The sequence below is a fragment of the Carettochelys insculpta genome, chromosome 5 (genome assembly GCF_033958435.1).
Source record: "Carettochelys insculpta isolate YL-2023 chromosome 5, ASM3395843v1, whole genome shotgun sequence".
Taxonomy (NCBI): Eukaryota; Metazoa; Chordata; order Testudines; family Carettochelyidae; genus Carettochelys; species Carettochelys insculpta.
The window spans coordinates 47429161-47446533 of NC_134141.1; the positions used below are offsets into that span (position 1 = coordinate 47429161).

The following is a 17373-nucleotide window of genomic DNA, read 5'->3' on the forward strand; positions in this document are numbered from 1 at the left end:
TGACTGTGATACAGATCACTCGCTAGTTTGCTCCAAGCTCAAGCTGAGACCCAAGAAGCTGTACTTCTCTAAACCTGCTGGAAGGCCCTGCATTGATGCCAGAAAGACGGCAAACTCAGAGAAAGCTGAAAAGTTCAGAGAGACCCTCCAGGAAAATCTGCGCAGCGGCCCTGGGGGCGCCGATGCAACATCCAAATGGCAACATCTGAGGGATACAGTTTACAACACAGCCTTGTCGGTGTTTGGAAGAAGAGCTAGAAACACGAACGACTGGTTCGAAGCTAACTCTGATGAGATGATTCCAGTCATTGAAAAGAAGCGCGCTGCACTCCTGGAGTACAAACGCTCACCGAGCCAGAGTACCCAGCAAGCACTTAGAGAGGCCAGAAGAACAGTACAGCAGACAGCCAGGCGCTGTGCCAACAACCACTGGCTCCAGCTATGCAGCAGCATCCAGACCTGTGCCGACTTTGGTAATCTGAGAGGAATGTACGAGGGTATGAAGAAGGCATTAGGACCCACCCAGAACAAGATGGCACCTCTGAAATCCAAATCTGGTGAAGTCATCGCTGACAAAGCCAAACAGATGGAGTGCTGAGTTGAGCACTACTCCAAGCTGTACTCACGCAAGAACGTTGTGGTTGATGCAGCCCTTGATGCCGTCGCACTCCTACCAGTAATGGACGAACTGGATCAAGAACTGACTGTGGATGAACTGAAGAGAGCCATCGTCAGCATTGCAGCAGGAAAGGCCCCTGGTCAGGATGGTATGCCACCAGAGGTAATCAAATATGCCACGGACACACTCCTGGAACCCCTACATAAGCTACTGTGCCTGTGCTGGAAAGAGGGTGAGGTTCCACAGGATATGCACGACGCTAACATTGTAACGTTGTATAAGAACAAAGGAGACAGAAGTGACTGCAACAACTACCGTGGAATCTCCCTCCTAAGCGTCACTGGTAAACTCTTCGCTCACGTCATCCTTGGCAGACTCCAGAAGATTGCTGAGAGGGTGTACCCCGAATCGCAGTGCGGATTCCGCACAGAGAGGTCTACCGTTGACATGGTCTTCTCTCTAAGGCAGCTGCAGGAGAAGTGCAGGTAGCAGAGAAAGCCACTCTACATAGCCTTCATTGACTTGACCAAGGCTTTTGACTTGGTCAGCAGGGATGGTCTGTTCAAACTGCTCCACAAGATAGGCTGTCCTCCACGGTTACTCAAGATGATCCAGTCGTTCCACAAAGACATAAGAGGAACCATCCAATATGACGGCGCATTATCGGATGCTTTCAGAATCAGGAGCAGCGTCAAACAAGGATGCGTGCTTGCTCTGACATTGTTTGGGATCTTCTTCGCACTCCTCCTGAAGCATGCCTTTGGATCTTCAACAGAGGGCATCTTGCTGCACACAAGATCTGATGGGAAACTGTTTAACCTTGCAGGGCTGAAAGCTAAGTCTAAAGTGCGAGAAGTCCTCATCAGAGACATGCTGTTCGCAGACGACGCTGCTGTAGTGTCTCACACAGAAGACCAGCTTCAAAAACTGCTGGATCAGTTCTCCAAAGCATGCAAGGACTTTGGGCTTACCATCAGCCTAAAGAAGACAAACGTACTCAGTCAGGATGTTGCTGAATCCCCATCAATCAGCATTGACAACTGTACGTTAGAGGTTGTCCATGAGTCGTTTACCTCGGGTCCACCATCACTGACACCCTGTCATTGGACACTGAGCTAAATAGGAGGATCGGAAAAGCGGCCACAACTCTGTCCAGACTCAGCAAGAGAGTGTGGAATAACAACAAGCTGTACACTCACACCAAAATGCAAGTCTACAGAGCCTGCATCCTCAGCACCCTCCTTTATGGCAGCGAGACTTGGACCCTGTATGGCCGCCAGGAAAAGAGGCTGAATGTCTTCCACTTGCGCTGCCTCAGGCGCATCCTTGGAATATCATGGAAGGACAGAGTGACCAACACCGCCGTCCTCGAGCAAGCTGGAATCCCAACCATGCACACCCTCCTCAGGCAGTGTAGACTCCGCTGGCTTGGCCACGTCCACAGGATGAACGATGGAAGGATTCCAAAAGACATCCTGTATGGTGAGCTAGCCTCTGGCAAAAGACCTCCTGGACGCCCCCAGTTGCGTTACAAAGATGTCTGCAAGAGAGACCTCAGAGAGGTCGACATTGATCCGGACAACTGGGAAGAACTAGCAGATGACTGCAGCAGATGGAGGCAGGGGTTACACAAGGGCCTTCAGAAGGGCGAGTTGAAGATCAGACAGCTAGCAGAGGAGAAGCGAGCGCATGGAAAGCACAATAAGGACTTGCCAGACACCCACTACATCTGCAAGAGATGCAGCAAGGACTGTCACTCTCTCGTGTGGGTCTTTATAGTCACAATAGATGCTGTAAATGAAGTCCTCAGTTGAAACTTTAAAGGGCGCGATCCATAGTCTATGCAGACTGAAGGATGCCTACTTATGTCCCATACTGCAGAGGAAGGTGAACTCCTCCACCCTGAGACCATGCCAGTCTGACCCAGAGGGAAATTCCTTCCTGACCCCAAATATGGCGATCAGTGAGATCCTGAGAACATGAGCAAGATCTATCAGTCAGATATGTGGGGAGGAGGAAATCTCTGTAGTAATTGAGTCCTGCCCATCACTGACCATTAAATGTATTTGCTGCTAGCAGCTGCAGATCAGATATGTGCCTCATCATAGCATTCCCTCCTCAAAATCAAACTGAATCTTGAAATCAGTTCAGGGTTTTTCCCCTCCCTCCTACTATTCCCCTTGGAGTGCTGCTCTACAACTTCATCCTCTTTGGTTAGAAATCTTTGTCTAATTTAAAAGCTAAACTTGTTGATGACCAGTTTATATCTATTTGTTCTTGTGTCCACTTAATTTAAATAACACCTTCATCCCAGGTATTTATTCTTCTGTAGTATTTATCTTCTTTCATCTTTTGCTTGGCTGGGCTAAACAAGCTAAGGTCTTGGCATCTCCTTTGATAAAGCAGATTTTCCATTCCTCGCATCATTCTATTAGCCCTTCTGTGCATTTGTTCCAGTTTGGATTAATGTTAAAGATGGGAGACCAGAACTGCACAAAATACTCCAGATGAGCTCTCACCAGTGTTGTATAATGGCACAAACACTTCCCTATTTCTAGTCGAAATACCTTGACTGATGCATCCTAGAATGGCATTAGCCTCTTTTACAGCTGTATCACATTGGCAGCATGTAGTCATCCTGTGATCAACTAATACATCCATTTTTGGTTTATGTGCATTTCCTGTGGGGGATTTGATATGGTGACTGCTTATGTGGGGAAAAGATTATTGGGCACCATGGGTACAGGAAAGAAGCTTCTGTCCTTGAGGAAGGCAGAGATAAGATGTAATAACAGTTTGGGAACTCAATCAGGCCTGAAGGAAATTGCAATATTTCCTTAAATGGTGCTCCTGAGAAGCTGGGTCAAGGCATGAGGATTACTGATTGGTTTGAGGTTCCTAGGCTTGGTTACAGTAACCCACAGTGAGTGATTTTTGAGCACTTTATTCATCTTCCACTATTTCGCTATCTATAGAAAAGAATTCCAAGTTAATGTTGTACAGTGCCATCTTTATAGCTTTCACTTTGTATTATTTATTCTGCTGCCAGGTAAATGAAATTGATTGCATTGAAAATGTATTGTGACACAATGTAAAGGATATTGAGAATATTATTCACTGTTTCTAATTTCAGTTCCATCAGCTCATGTACAATAGAAGTACTTTTGTGCTGATCTATTTGATCCTAGACCCTGTAATTCAAGTAATTTAGTAATTAGTGTTTCTTTACAGTTTACCTCATAAATACACATAGCGCTGTATGCATGGTTTTGTGTGAAGTTCCTGGGTATCTGATAATGATGATGACAATCAGCTGAATAACAGTTATGCCAATACAGTGTAATACTGTTGATCAGAATGTCTTAGAGGACAGCTGAAATCTTCTGAAAAATGAAGCCTGACAGCAAGAGACTGGCTGGCTTAGTATTGGCTCTTCCTTGGCTTGACAAATCCAGATTGCTCTGAAGGAAATGATTGGCACGTCCACTTGCAAGCCACCCGGTCTGCAAAGCTGAGTAGAATTCTCGTGAAGTTCACACTTAAGAGCTATAATCATGTTCCATTCTTTTGGATTGTAATGTAATCCAAGTAGATTTCTCTGTGACTACATTATGGACAAGTAAACACTTTCTTTATGAGTTATTTTCTACACAGCCTTGTTTATTACCCATTCTACCAGAATAACCGTTCATTAATTAAATCTTTTGTATCAACTAATTTTTCTAAACAGTAGTAATGTCCTATTAAAGTTTTGAGGTGATAGTTGCCCTTTATAATTGAGAATCAAGCAATGGATAAACTATGTTGTTGGAAAATTCAGTGGAATTAATCAGTCCTTGCAGGATATTGGTTGGTGGATTAGATGACACACTGGAGATCTCTTCTAACTGAATTAGTCAGTATCAAATGATTGAATTGTAAATCATAGTTGTATGGCTTGTAGAGTATGTTCCTCCACTGTCAGCATACTGACAGTGAAGTTTGTAATGAAACTGATTCTCAAAAAATGACAAAAATACATATACTTAATAGAACAGGCTATGATTCTGTAGTTAACAAGAACTTGTATAAATTTAAATGCCCAGGAGATGTTAGAATTATGTGTCAGAATTGTTATTTCATATTTTAAAAAAATATTTTAGCTTTGAAGAAAGTATATTTCTTCCTCGGGTGTCCCCGTGGGTGCTCCACGATAGGTGTCGGGCTTGCCCTGGCGCCGCAGGTTGGATCTTTCCAGCAGTTTCTGCCGGACCGTGCATGCACCGGTGCGTGCCGCTCCCTTGCGCGCTCCCGGCCACGTGCGCGATCCGGTCCCCGCCAGTTCCTCTTTAACCGCCATCAGCTGCAGATGGAATCCGCTCAGGCTACGGCCAGAGTTAGCGTATTTAATGTTTTTAAAGTATTTAGAGTTTCTTTTTCAGTCTTTTAGCTTAAGTTACCTTGTTATTGTTTTTTCAAAAAAAAAAAAAAAGAAAAGAAGTAAAAAGTAAAGTTTTACAGCCTTAGTAGCAAGCGGAGCAGCGGAGGCCCAGGGACGTAAGGCCATTAGGCCTCCTGCCGCGGCAGGCTGAGTCCGAGAGGGGAACAGGCACAGAGAAGGTGCTAAATACCCTATTAACAACTCAAAGACTCACCACAATGTCCTCTTCAGGATTCAAAAAGTGTGAGTCATGTCGCGAAGCGATGCCAGCCTCCAATGGTTACAGTCAGTGCATTAGGTGCCTCAGGGAATCTCATGTCACCCAGAAATGCTCCTTCTGCGCAAAGCTCACAGCCAGAGCAAGGAAGGACAGAGAGATGCGGCTGAAAATGCTGCTCTTTGACAAGGCCCTCCAGCCACACGCGCCGGAGCAGCCTCAGCAGGAGGGACCCGCAGGGGCCCATAAAAGGAAAGCTGCTTCCCTAACCCATCAGCGCAAAAACGGAGGAAGCTTTCACCAACCCGATCCCTGCCGGCAGCCACAGCGAGCGGGACGGGTGGAGCGCATAGCCCCCAGCCGCAGTCACAGCTGAGCGGCGGCGGCGCGGAGACGCACATGGCAGAGGCTGAGCCTCCGATAATCAAACAGCCGCCCCGCTCTGCGGGCAGGGCGGCGGCCAGGCAAGTGCTGGAACCGGCAGCACCGCAGCTAGCGGCACCGACCCCCGGGGAACCGGCGATGCAGAGCTCGCAGGCACGCGGCCTGCAGGCACCGGGGGAGACCACCTGCACGGCACCGCAGCGGAGTGTGCTGAGAACGGCGCAGACAGCGGGGCCGAGATCCCCGACGCAGAAAGGGGCGGAGCCAGCCCCACAGGGGAGGGGAAAGGCAGCACAGAAAACCCGGCACCGCAGCCCTTCTCCAGACAGGGCTGCAGGGCTACTCGCTCTAAGCCCTCCACTTATGCTGCGGACTCCAGTGAGGCGGCAGGGGTCACCTCCAGTATACCCTGAGCCCCCATCCCCGTTCCTACAGCCAGCATCACCATGGCTTGGACCACCATCGCCCTTCCTGGGCTTTGAACCCCTGAAGTACTGCCACAAATCAGTCTCTCCATTATCTCAATCACCCAGACGATCTCGCTCCCCCAGATGCAGGGGGTATGCACCTCCAGAGTGGTCCAGGTCTATCACGCGGGGCATAGACACCATAGGCATACTCCCAGGGACAGATCCCCCCAGATGGTTCAATATCCCCAAGGGCAATCGCGGACGGGGACGGAAACGCAGATATCTCAGGGGGAGTTGATTCTGGAACCCCGAGATTTTCCCTCGCAAGTATCTAGCGAGAGGATGTATCACCATCAACAGGACCCAGAAGGGTCCAGAGAGGCTTACCCTAGCGGTTCCTCGCTATCTTCCCCTGACGAGGCCACGGCCCCAGGGGACGTCCATCCTCCGGACGATCTCAAACAGTTCCAAGAGCTGTTTAAAAGGGTGGCCTTCACGCAAGGCATCCAAACAGCAGAGGTGCAGGAGAAACACCATAAGCTCCTTAAAAACCTGAGACCTCTGGCCTCTTCCAAAATAGCTATTCCGCTTGATGAAGCAATCATGGAATCCGCCACCACAATATGGCAGACCCCTGCGTCCACTCCACCTATAAACAAGAGAGTGGATAAGAAGTACTTCGTGCCGGCGAAGGGCATGGAGTTCCTGTTCAGCCACCCGCAACCAAATTCTCTGGTGGTGGAATCGTCTCAACAGAGGTCGAAAACTTCTCAGTACAAGACAGGGGGAACGGACAAAGATGCCAAGAAGCTAGAGTTATTCGGCAGAAAGGTCTACTCCTCCTCTACCCTACTGTTGAGAATGGCGAATTACACAGCGCATCTAGCGAACCATAATTTCGACACTACTCCAGGCTGACTTCCCTCATGGACTCGCTTCCAGAGGACAAGAAGCCGGTGCTGAAGGCCATAGTGCAGGAAGGCTACGCAGCCTTGAGGACAGGAGTTCAGATCACCCTAGACGTAACGGATATGGCAGCACGCTCAACAGCTATGGCAGTGGTCATGCGCAGGGAGTCCTGGCTCCAGACATCGGGTATCCTGAGGGATCTGGAGGCGAAGATCATTGATCTCCCCTTTGACACGCAGAAGCTGTTTGCTGAATCAACCGACTCGGTCCTTCATTCCAGTAAAGACTCAAGAGTTACTCTCAGGACCTTGGGGATTTACACCCCTCCATACAGAAAGAAAAAGTATTACCCCCAACAAAGACGATACCAGTATCAACCACAGCATCCCCAGTACCACGGGGGGGCTACGAGCAAGGGCGACATCAACAGCACCAACAGTACAGAACTCCCAGACGACGTTCTCAACAGAGCCATACGTCCTCGGGGCAGGGCCAAAGGCCGCAAGTTTGACACACAGATCGAGGGCTGCACTATCACTACCATTGCGCAATGTCATCCGAAGCTACTATTCCACCATCGCCTCCGACCATTCTACGCCCAGTGGCAAAAGATCACCACAGACAAATGGGTACTGGAGATCATAGCCACGGGTTACGCGATTCCCTTCCAGTCGCTCCCACCGCCACGACCTCCACCCAGACCCCACCTAAAGGACGCCTCCCACGAAGCGAGACTCAAGCAGGAGGTGGACCATCTTATTCTTATAGGGGCAGTGGAAAGAGTGCTGGAGCAGCTCCGAGGGAAAGGGTTCTACTCAAGATACTTCCTCACAGAGAAAAAGACAGGAGGCTGGAGGCCCATCCTAGATCTTCGAGGCCTCAACCGGTACTTGCGCAAGCAACGCTTTCGGATGATCACAGTCGCCTCTATACTTACGGCACTGGACGATGGAGATTGGTTCGCAGCCCTCGACTTACAAGACGGATATTTCCACGTAACTATTCACCCGGCTCACAGGCGTTTTCTCCAGTTTATGGTAGGCAAAGAACATTTTCAGTACAAGGTTCTGCCGTTCGGCCTCTCCTCGGCCCCAAGAGTCTTCACCAAGACCTTGGCAGTGGTGTCAGCCTACCTGCACAGACAGGGGGTGTTTATATTCCCATATCTGGACGACTGCCTACTGAAAGGGGCCTCGAAGGAGGAGGTACTTCGCATGATACACGTCACAGCAGACACGTTCTCTTCGCTGGGCCTGGTCATCAGTCTGGCAAAATCAAAGATAGACCCCACACAGGACATAGAGTTCATAGGGGCACGTATAAATTCCATCACAGCAAGGGTTTATCTACCAGATGCCCGCTTTCGCGCCATTGTTTCCCTCGTTCAAGTCATCACCCTCAGCCCTATGGTGCCGGTTCTGACGTGCTTACAGCTGCTGGGCCACATGGCAGCAGCAACGTTTGTGGTACAGAACGCCCGATTGCATATGCGCAGCATGCAGCACTGGCTGGCGAGCGTCTACAAACCGGCAGGACATGCCGTCCACAGGGTGGTGTTGCCCACGACAGAGGTGCGCAGATCCCTGCAATGGTGGGTGAACCCCAAGAACATGCTAACAGGGGTGCCCTTTCACCAACCACAAATATCTGTTTTTCTCACTACCGACGCCTCCCACATAGGGTGGGGAGCACACATGGGCGAAAAGGTGATGCAGGGACTGTGGTCCTCCACGGAACAGTCACTGCACATAAATATACTGGAGCTCAGAGCAGTGTTCAACGCCTGCAAACACTTTAGAGACCATATATGAGGCAAAGTAGTCGGGATCAGTACAGACAATACCTCCACCATGTTTTATATAAATCGGCAAAGAGGAGCTCGGTCCCGTGCCTTATGTGCAGAAGCAGTCCGATTGTGGAACTGGTGCATTGCCAACAATATAACCTTGAAAGCCTCGTATTTACCAGGCGCTCACAATGTGAAGGCAGAGCAGCTGAGCAGGCGCTTCGTACTCACACACGAGTGGCAGATCCGTTCCGATCTGCTACGACCGATTTTTCACGCATGGGGATTTCTCCAGATAGACCTGTTTGCCACTCAACACAACAAGAAGTGCCCACAATACTGCTCCAGGGCAGGACTGGGACGGGGGTCCCTGGGGGACGCATTCGCGATCTCGTGGAAGGGCCCCCTGCCTTACGCATTTCCTCCCCCAGTGCTCATCCACAAGGTCTTGCAGAAAGCCAGGAGAGAGAGAGCCCGCGTGATCCTAGTAGTCCCAACGTGGGATTGACAGCAATGGTTCCCCTTACTCCTGCGCATGTCGGACCGTCCACCGATGCCCCTCCCGGTGGCGCCGGATCTGCTCACGCAAGCCCAGGGGTCCATAGTGCATCCATACCCCCGAGGCCTGCGACTGCAAGCATGGTTAATCCATGGCTCAGCTCCCTAGAGAGCACGTGTATGGAGGGAGTGCAGCAAGTCCTAGAAAGTAGCAGGAGGACTTCCACCAGGAAAACTTATAAGCAAAAATAGACTCGATTCACTGCATGGTGTTCTACCAAGCAATTAGCCCCCCTTGCTGTGCCTATACCTGTAATAGTAGAGTATTTACTGGACCTCCAGAGAGGCAGACTCTCCCTATCCTCGTTGAAGGTCCACCTTGCCGCTCTATCGGCTTTCAGACATGAAGAGGAAGGTCACACAGTGTTTGCGCATCCCATGGTTACCAGGTTCCTCAAAGGGCTGGTAAACCTATACCCCCCTCGGAAACCGCTTCCACCTTCGTGGAGCTTGGACCTGGTGCTTAATGCGCTAACGGGACCACCGTTTGAACCCTTAGCCACGGTTTCCCTCCGTCTCCTTACCATAAAAACGACCTTCCTTCTTGCAATCACGTCAGCTCGCAGGGTGAGCGAGCTTGCGGCAGTTATGGCAACTCCACCCTGCACAGTATTTTCGAAGGAGGCGGTAACCTTATGGCTGCATCCAGCCTTTGTTCCGAAAGTTTCTTCAGCGTTTCATATTAACGAACCTATAGTGTTACCCTCGTTTTATCCAAAGCCTCATAACCCCAAGAAAGAGGCACACCTACATCTCCTGGACGTGAGGAGGGCGCTGGCTTTCTATATAGACAGGACTAAGTCCTTCCGGAAAACGGATAGACTCCTAGTCTCTCTCACTCCCAAATCAAAAGGAGAATGTCTCTCTTCGCAGAGAATCTCGAAGCACATCGTATCCTGCATAAAAATGTGCTACGAACTTAGAAAGACTCCTTTACTGGCCCCGCCTAGGGCTCACTCCACCAGGGCGGTGGCGGCATCAACAGCCTTTTTCAAGGGCAATGCGCTAAAATACATTTTCAGAGCGGCGACCTGGTCATCCTATGACACCTTCGCCAAGTATTATGCCCTTCACAGGGTATTCCAAGAGTTTACCTGTCTCTTGACAGCGGTCCTCCCGGGGACAAGCTGCACATAAACCGATTACCCACCTCCTATCTTGGGTTACTGCTGGGTAGTCACCTATCGTGGAGCACCCACGGGGACACTCGAGGAAGAAAGAGAGGTTACTCACCGTAGTAACGATGGTTCTTCGAGATGTGTCCCCGTGGGTGCTCCACCACCCGCCCATCCTCCCCGCTTCGGATCTCTGTTTAGTATTTTTCAGGAGCATCCGAGGCGGTTGGCCAAGGAACTGGCGGGGACCGGATCGCGCACGTGGCCGGGAGCGTGCAAGGGAGCGGCGCGCACCAGCGCATGCGCGGTCCGGCCGAAACTGCTGGAAAGATCCGACCTGCGGCGCCGGGGCGAGCCCGACACCTAATGTGGAGCACCCACAGGGACACATCTCGAAGAACCATCATTACTACGGTGAGTAACTTCTCTTTGCATGGTGTTACACTGCTTCTTTTTAAGAGGGACCAGGGCCAGTGCTTCTGTGCTACGGTAGCTAGCTCAGATTTGCCTTTAGAAGAGGGATTCTGGGTCAGGGAAGGAAGAGGAGTCTCAGTGAAGGAGATCTAGGCTACGTCTACACGTGAAGCCAACATCGAAATAGCTTATTTCGATATAGCAACATCGAAATTGGCTATTTCGATGAATAACGTCGATGTTCAACTTCGACGTTGCGTGGCACCACATCGAAATAGGCGCTGCGAGGGTACGTCTACGCGCCAAAGTAGCACACATCGAAATAAGGGTGCCAGGCACAGCTGCAGACAGGGTCACAGGGCGGACTCAACAGCAAGCCGCTCCCTTAAAGGGCCCCTCCCAGACACAGTGCACTAAACAACACAAGATCCACAGAGCCGACAACTGGTTGCAGACCCTGTGCCTGCAGCATGGATCCCCAGCTGCGGCAGCAGCAGCCAGAAGCCCTGGGCTAAGGGCTGCTGCCCACGGTGACCATAGAGCCCCGCAGGGGCTGGAGAGAGAACATGTCTCAACCCCCCAGCTGATGGGTGCCATGGAGGACCCGGCAATTTCGACGTTGCGGGACGCGGATCGTCTACACGGTCCCTACTTCGACGTTGAACGTGGAAGTAGGGCGCTATTCCGATCCCCTCATGAGGTTAGCGACTTCGACGTCTCGCTGCCTAACGTCGAAGTTAACTTCGAAATAGCGCCCGACGCATGTAGCCGCGACGGGCGCTATTTCGAAGTTAGTGCCGCTACTTCGAAGTAGCGTGCACGTGTAGACACAGCTCTAGTGGTTCAGGGATAGGAAGCAGAGATGGCAGAATCCCCTCGGAAAGGAGGCTGTCAGGACCTGTTCTAAAAAGTGCAGGGTTGGAACTCTGATAGCAGGACACAGAAACAGGAGTTGCGGGACTGTCACCACCCCCTAAAAAGAGAAATAGTGGGAATGTGAAAGGTAAAAGGGGGGCGGAAATTCTCTCAGAGTTGTAGCCTCAGTTGAAATGAAGAATTGTTTTAACATTGGACCCCAAAATTGCTTAAAGGAGATCTTCACAAGTTGCAGAAAAGCCCAGTGAACAGACTGAAGGCAAAACCGTAATTTGTTTTACACATGCATGGCAGTACTAGGGGAAAAAATGTGCAGAGGGCCTTGCTGGCTCTGGTGTACTCATGTTGCAGCTGGACAAGACTCCGGTTTGAGCCATATGCTGGAGTAGCAGCTAAGGTAACTGCTAACAGGTGGGCTCAAAGCTGGGACCTCTGGATCTTAGTGGTGGATCCTCTGCAGCATGAGTTAAAAGCCAGCTTATCTCTTAGTTAAAGCTGTAGAGGAGACTCATTCTTTCTCTGTGAAGGCGGTTTAAGTGCCACTACATGGGGTTGTCTTCACTCGCCCCCTCCTTCGAAAAAGGCATGAAAACAAGCCTGAGCAGTAAATAGCCATGAGGTGCTGTGCTGCATATGCAGCACCTCATTAGCGTAATTCTCGCTGTGTGAACTTTGAAGTTGCTAACTTGGAAGTACCCTCACTACTTCGAAGTGCCCGCGGCTAGACTGCTTGCTGCCACTTCAAAGTTAGCAACGTGGAAGTTTGTGTGGTGAGAATTATGCTAATGAGGTGCTGCATATGCAGTGCAGCACCTCATTCCTATTCACTGCTTGGGCTGGTTTACATGCCCCCTTGGAAGGAGGATGCTAATGTAGACAAGCCCTGTGGGACAGTGAACCACACCCCTCAGTGCATGGGTTTCACTACCATATGGTCCAGAGCCTCAAATTAAGCATGACTGGGTATGTAGCCTCAGTAAATACACATTGCCAGCATTAATTATTGCATTGTATTATACATGCATATACAGTGGAAGCCCCATTTTACTAACTAGGCATTGAGGGGTTCAAAAAATTGAGTGTCTGAGTTAAAGCAGAATAGTGCAGAAGTTACAGTAGGGAGCACTGCACTTCTTTCTTCTTGTCTCACAAACCACTGCAAAGCGATTTCTAGTTAAAGGTATCACCGTATGAAGAGAAATGTACTTGTATTTTATCAACATCACCTTCATTATGTGATTTTTTTCCCCCTCCTCTTTTGGGGAAAAATGGTGTGTATAACCTGCTGTTCATAAGACTGGTGTTTCTAAAATCTAAGTTCTATTGTAATCCTTTAGTTGTAGTTCTCTCTCCACTCAGATGTCTTGGCAGGGATGTTTTATAGTATAATTTATTTTCCAGCAAATCCTAAAAATATCACCTCAGTGGCACTTACAAAAACTGTTAAGTGAAAGGATGAATTTATGTAGCAATATTTTTATGTTACAGATAAAAGAAAATCTAGGAGTCAAAAGGCAGGCGGAAGAGGAAGAAAAAAAAGATACTCCTATAAATTACCTCAGGAGTACAATATAGAAACTGTAGTGGTTGCTGATCCAGCTATGGTTTCATATCATGGAGCAGATGCTGCCAGGAGATTTATTTTAACCATCTTAAATATGGTAGGAATGTCTTATAAATTATCTAGGCATTTTGTCAGAAAGAAAAATGCATGCATGGGAAACTGATTGAATTAGTTGTAGTTGTAGTTGTTCAGCTGAAGAGTGGGCGAAAACTTGATCACAAGTACAGGTTGAACTGCTGTAATTTGGAACTCTCTTGTCTGGCAACATCCATAATCCAGCATGATTTTAGTTGCTGGAACAACCACTTATCATGAGTGTTGCCAAGTTTCCCATGGTCCCAAATTTTTTTTTTTCAGCCACCAATCCTGGCTCTCCTTGTTATGTGCTGTTGTTCAGCTGTAATTTACCCCTAAAGATAGGGTGACCATCCGTCCCATTTTGGACGAGACGGTCCCATATTTGGGATGCCAAAAAGGTGCCCCAACTTATTTTTTAAAAGGGACAAAATGTTGCATATTTGGGCCCTCCTCCCTGACCTTTTCCGCCAGCAGTTGCTCACCAGAGTCACTTCCCTGAGCCTCAGGAAAGAGGCAGGAGTGCTGGCAGCTGCCGCTTCCCTGGGGCTCCAGGTCAGGGCTAGTGCCTGCTGCCTCTTTCCTGGCTCCCTGGGGCTTGATGGAGCCAGGAGGAGCCACCCCTCCCCCATATCTCCCTGTCTCGTATTTGGGACAGGGAGGTGGTCACCCTACCTAAATGTCTAAGAGTCCACTAAGCAGTGAAAGTGTTGGTAATGCTGTGAGACAATATTGACCTCCTGTAATCTGGCAAATTCTCTCATCCAGCACTGGTCAGGTCCCCAGGGTGCCAGATGAGAGAGGTTCAACCTGTATTCTGTTTGCCCTTACGAGTTGTTGCTTTTTGCTGTCTGCTGTTCACTTTTAGCTTTGGTTTTGCATTTATTTCGATGGGACTCATGGCATAATATTAGGCATATGTGTAAGTGTTGCAGAAATGGGCTACAGTTTTTAAAATTCTGTCCAGATCATCTGGAAGAAACATGGAGCCCCTCTAGGATGCTTGGACCAAACACTTCATAACCCCTTATCTGCGTTCTCCTCCGTGTACCTCAAAAACATACGTATTGTATTGTATTCGTAATATGTCTAAAATTTAAATGTCAAGTCAAAGTTCTGCTAAGTTAAGAGATTCCTAAATAGTGATATTTGTTTTGTTTTTAATGCTCTAATGCATTCCAGTGCATCCAATGGACGTGCTTATGTTTGAATTTTTGTTTTGTTAAAGGTTTTCAACCTTTTCCAGCACAAGAGCCTTGGAGTGCAAGTGACTCTTCGAGTGACTAAGCTTGTTCTGCTTCATGAGACTCCAGTAAGAAAGTACTGCATATGTCTTATTCTGTGACAAGACATTTTAGAATGAATAGAAGGGTAGGGACATCTTGCTTGCTCCCTGATTAAGGCATGGAACACTTGTCACTTATAACACTCTGATAATTTTTCTCGGTTACCTTCTCTCTATTGATTTACTTTTACTAGTAACATTTATTTGTAATGAGGAGAAGCTGCAATCAAAACGAGAAGTTCCTCAGACTAGGGATTATAAATACACACAGTGAGAGACAATTCCGACACCTGGCATATTTCAAAATTAAGAAGTACATGGCTTCCAAGTAATCTAAAAATTATAAATGATTTTTAGCCCAGTAAAACTTTTTAACAAAATTAGCTGTTATTTACAAACTTCCGTCTATTGTCAGTTATTTATTCCTGTGCATGTGGATATCTCACTGTAAGAGCAAACTCCTTTATCTTTAAAGCTTACAGTGGTAAAATTATATATAGGTCAATCATATCGTAAACAAAAGTGAAGCGCAGCTCTTCCATGATAGTCAGGAATCATTTTAGAACTCATTTTTTAAACCCTGTTCTCTTAGGCCACATCTACACTAGCAAGTTCTTTCAAAATATTTTTCAAAAGAAGGGACTCTTTCAAAATATCCAGTGGAGCATCTACACACAAAAAGCATTCTTTTGAAATTAAATCAAAAGAACGCGGCACTCTAGGCTATGTCTACACTACAGCGCAATTTCAAAATGTACTCTTTTGAAATCTGCCTCTTGAAAAATTGTGTGTATGGATGCATGGTTTTGAAAGGCAATGTGGAGTGAGGACACGATCTGCTATTTTGAAAGATCGGTCCAGCATTTCAAAAGGGAGCATCTATCCAGACACGGCTGATCTTTCGAAATAACAAGCCAGGAAACACAGTGGACAGGGTCGCATGGTTGCCAAGCCCTTCCAGGAGCTGCAGCCAGTTACTTCTTTAAAGGGCTCTTCCCAACACCCTCACCTGGCATGTGCTGAGGGCTGCCAGGCTGTCTGGAGAACAGCAGACCCTGTTCTGACCCCTAGCAAAGACATTGTGGGTCTCCAGCAGCTCCCCAAGGAGAAGGTCCTCCAGGCCATTATCAGCCTGCTTGATGCACTGCTTGTGGCTCTCCTCCAGCCGTATCGGAGGGCTAACTGCACAGGCCTCATCCTGGAGGCTGTCTGCCAAGCGCTACTTTTATGCCCCCTCACCCTGGCAATGGTGTGGCTATGCCACCAGCACCAAGCGCTGGGACCACCTCATGCGGGGGGACTGGGACGATAGGTGCTGGATCAAAAATTTCCTGATGACAAAGCAGACCTTTCCGGAGCTCTGACACTGGCTCGCCCCAGCCCTAAGCACCAGGACATCAGGATGTGGCCTGCTTTCCCTCCGCAGAAGAAGGTAGCAATTGCAATGTGGAAGCTGGCCACCAGTTCAGGGTGGGCAAGGCCACCAATGGGGCCATCATCTTGGAGGTAAGCCAGGCTTGGGTCACACACCCACCGTGGGGAGGGAGGAGGGCGCTATTTGCCAAGCGGGGCCCTGAAAGGGGCTCGGCAGCACCCGGCCACACACTCACAGATGTGTCCACCTTCCACCCTATGCAGGTCAGCAGAGCGATAAACACACTCCTCCTTCGCCAGGTCATCTCTGTGTGGGATCTGGACATTGCCCTCATGGAATTTGTCCCCTTTCCCAGCTGTTTTGACATTCTGGACATTGCCGTCTAGGCCCAGGACCACAGCACAGATGCTTTTATCAACCTAAAGGGGTCCCCCAGGCCCTCATGGATGCAAAAGATCAGTTCTTGGACAAGTGTGTGGGCTGGGTGGGCAGGGACCATGATGCCCAGGTGTTTAGGAACTTGTGGCTCAGGTGCAGGATGGGACCTAAATACCCCCCATGCGAGCTCCCCATTGCGGACACGACCATACCCCCCCCACCCCCGGTATTGTGGCCAACACCACCTACCCCCTGCACCCGTGGCTCATGAGGCCCTAGACCGGGGCCACAGATGCATCCCAGGGCTGTTTTTAACCCACGCCTGAACCAGGCGAGGAGCACGGTAGAGCAGGTGTTCGAGCACCTGACTGGAGGGGTGCTTTCACTGCTTCCTCATGAGGTTGGAGGTCAGCTTACCCAGTGTGGCCTGCAGTGATGGCAGCATGCTGCACTCTCCACAACATTGTGAGGACTAAACAGGAACCCTTCATCCAGGCATGGGCTGTCAAGACTGGTGGTGGATACAAGCAGCTGCCTGGCGCAACTGGACAGGGTGTGAATCAGGAAGGCCCTGCATGAGGCCTTCCCCCAGAGGCTGCAGTGACCCTCCCCTAGGCACCCTTCCTTGCCAACCCTACCCTTCACCGCTTCTCCACAACAAATCCCTTCCCGCACCCCTACCCCTCACCACTCCCTCATCATACACCAGGAACACAGGACTTGTGCTGAAAAATAAACTCTTTAGTAAACTACAATAATAAAAGCAATATAAAACAGTGCAGCGTGAGCCTTAAACTATTTACAAAGGGGAATGGGGGAGAAATATTTAAAACAGATCCTGGAGGGGGTGGTGGAGGCAACCAAAATTGGAGAGAGGGTCCTGGGGTGAGACTGGGGGGCCTCAATCGTAAACCAGAGTGGGGGGCTGGGAGCTGTGCCAGCCATGGGAGCCCCTCTCACTGTGGGTCCAGGGTCCCCATCGGGACTG

At 49.3% G+C, this 17373-nt stretch overlaps 1 protein-coding gene across 1 annotated transcript in view; it reads left to right on the forward strand.

Moving 5' to 3' along the window:
• Positions 1-17373, forward strand: part of ADAMTS19 (ADAM metallopeptidase with thrombospondin type 1 motif 19) — a 284879-nt gene that overhangs the window by 60844 nt on the left and 206662 nt on the right. The window contains exons 4-5 of the mRNA XM_074994147.1: positions 13197-13369; positions 14576-14659. Coding sequence (XP_074850248.1) covers positions 13197-13369; positions 14576-14659 — 257 coding nt within the window. The remainder of the gene's footprint in view (positions 1-13196; positions 13370-14575; positions 14660-17373) is intronic.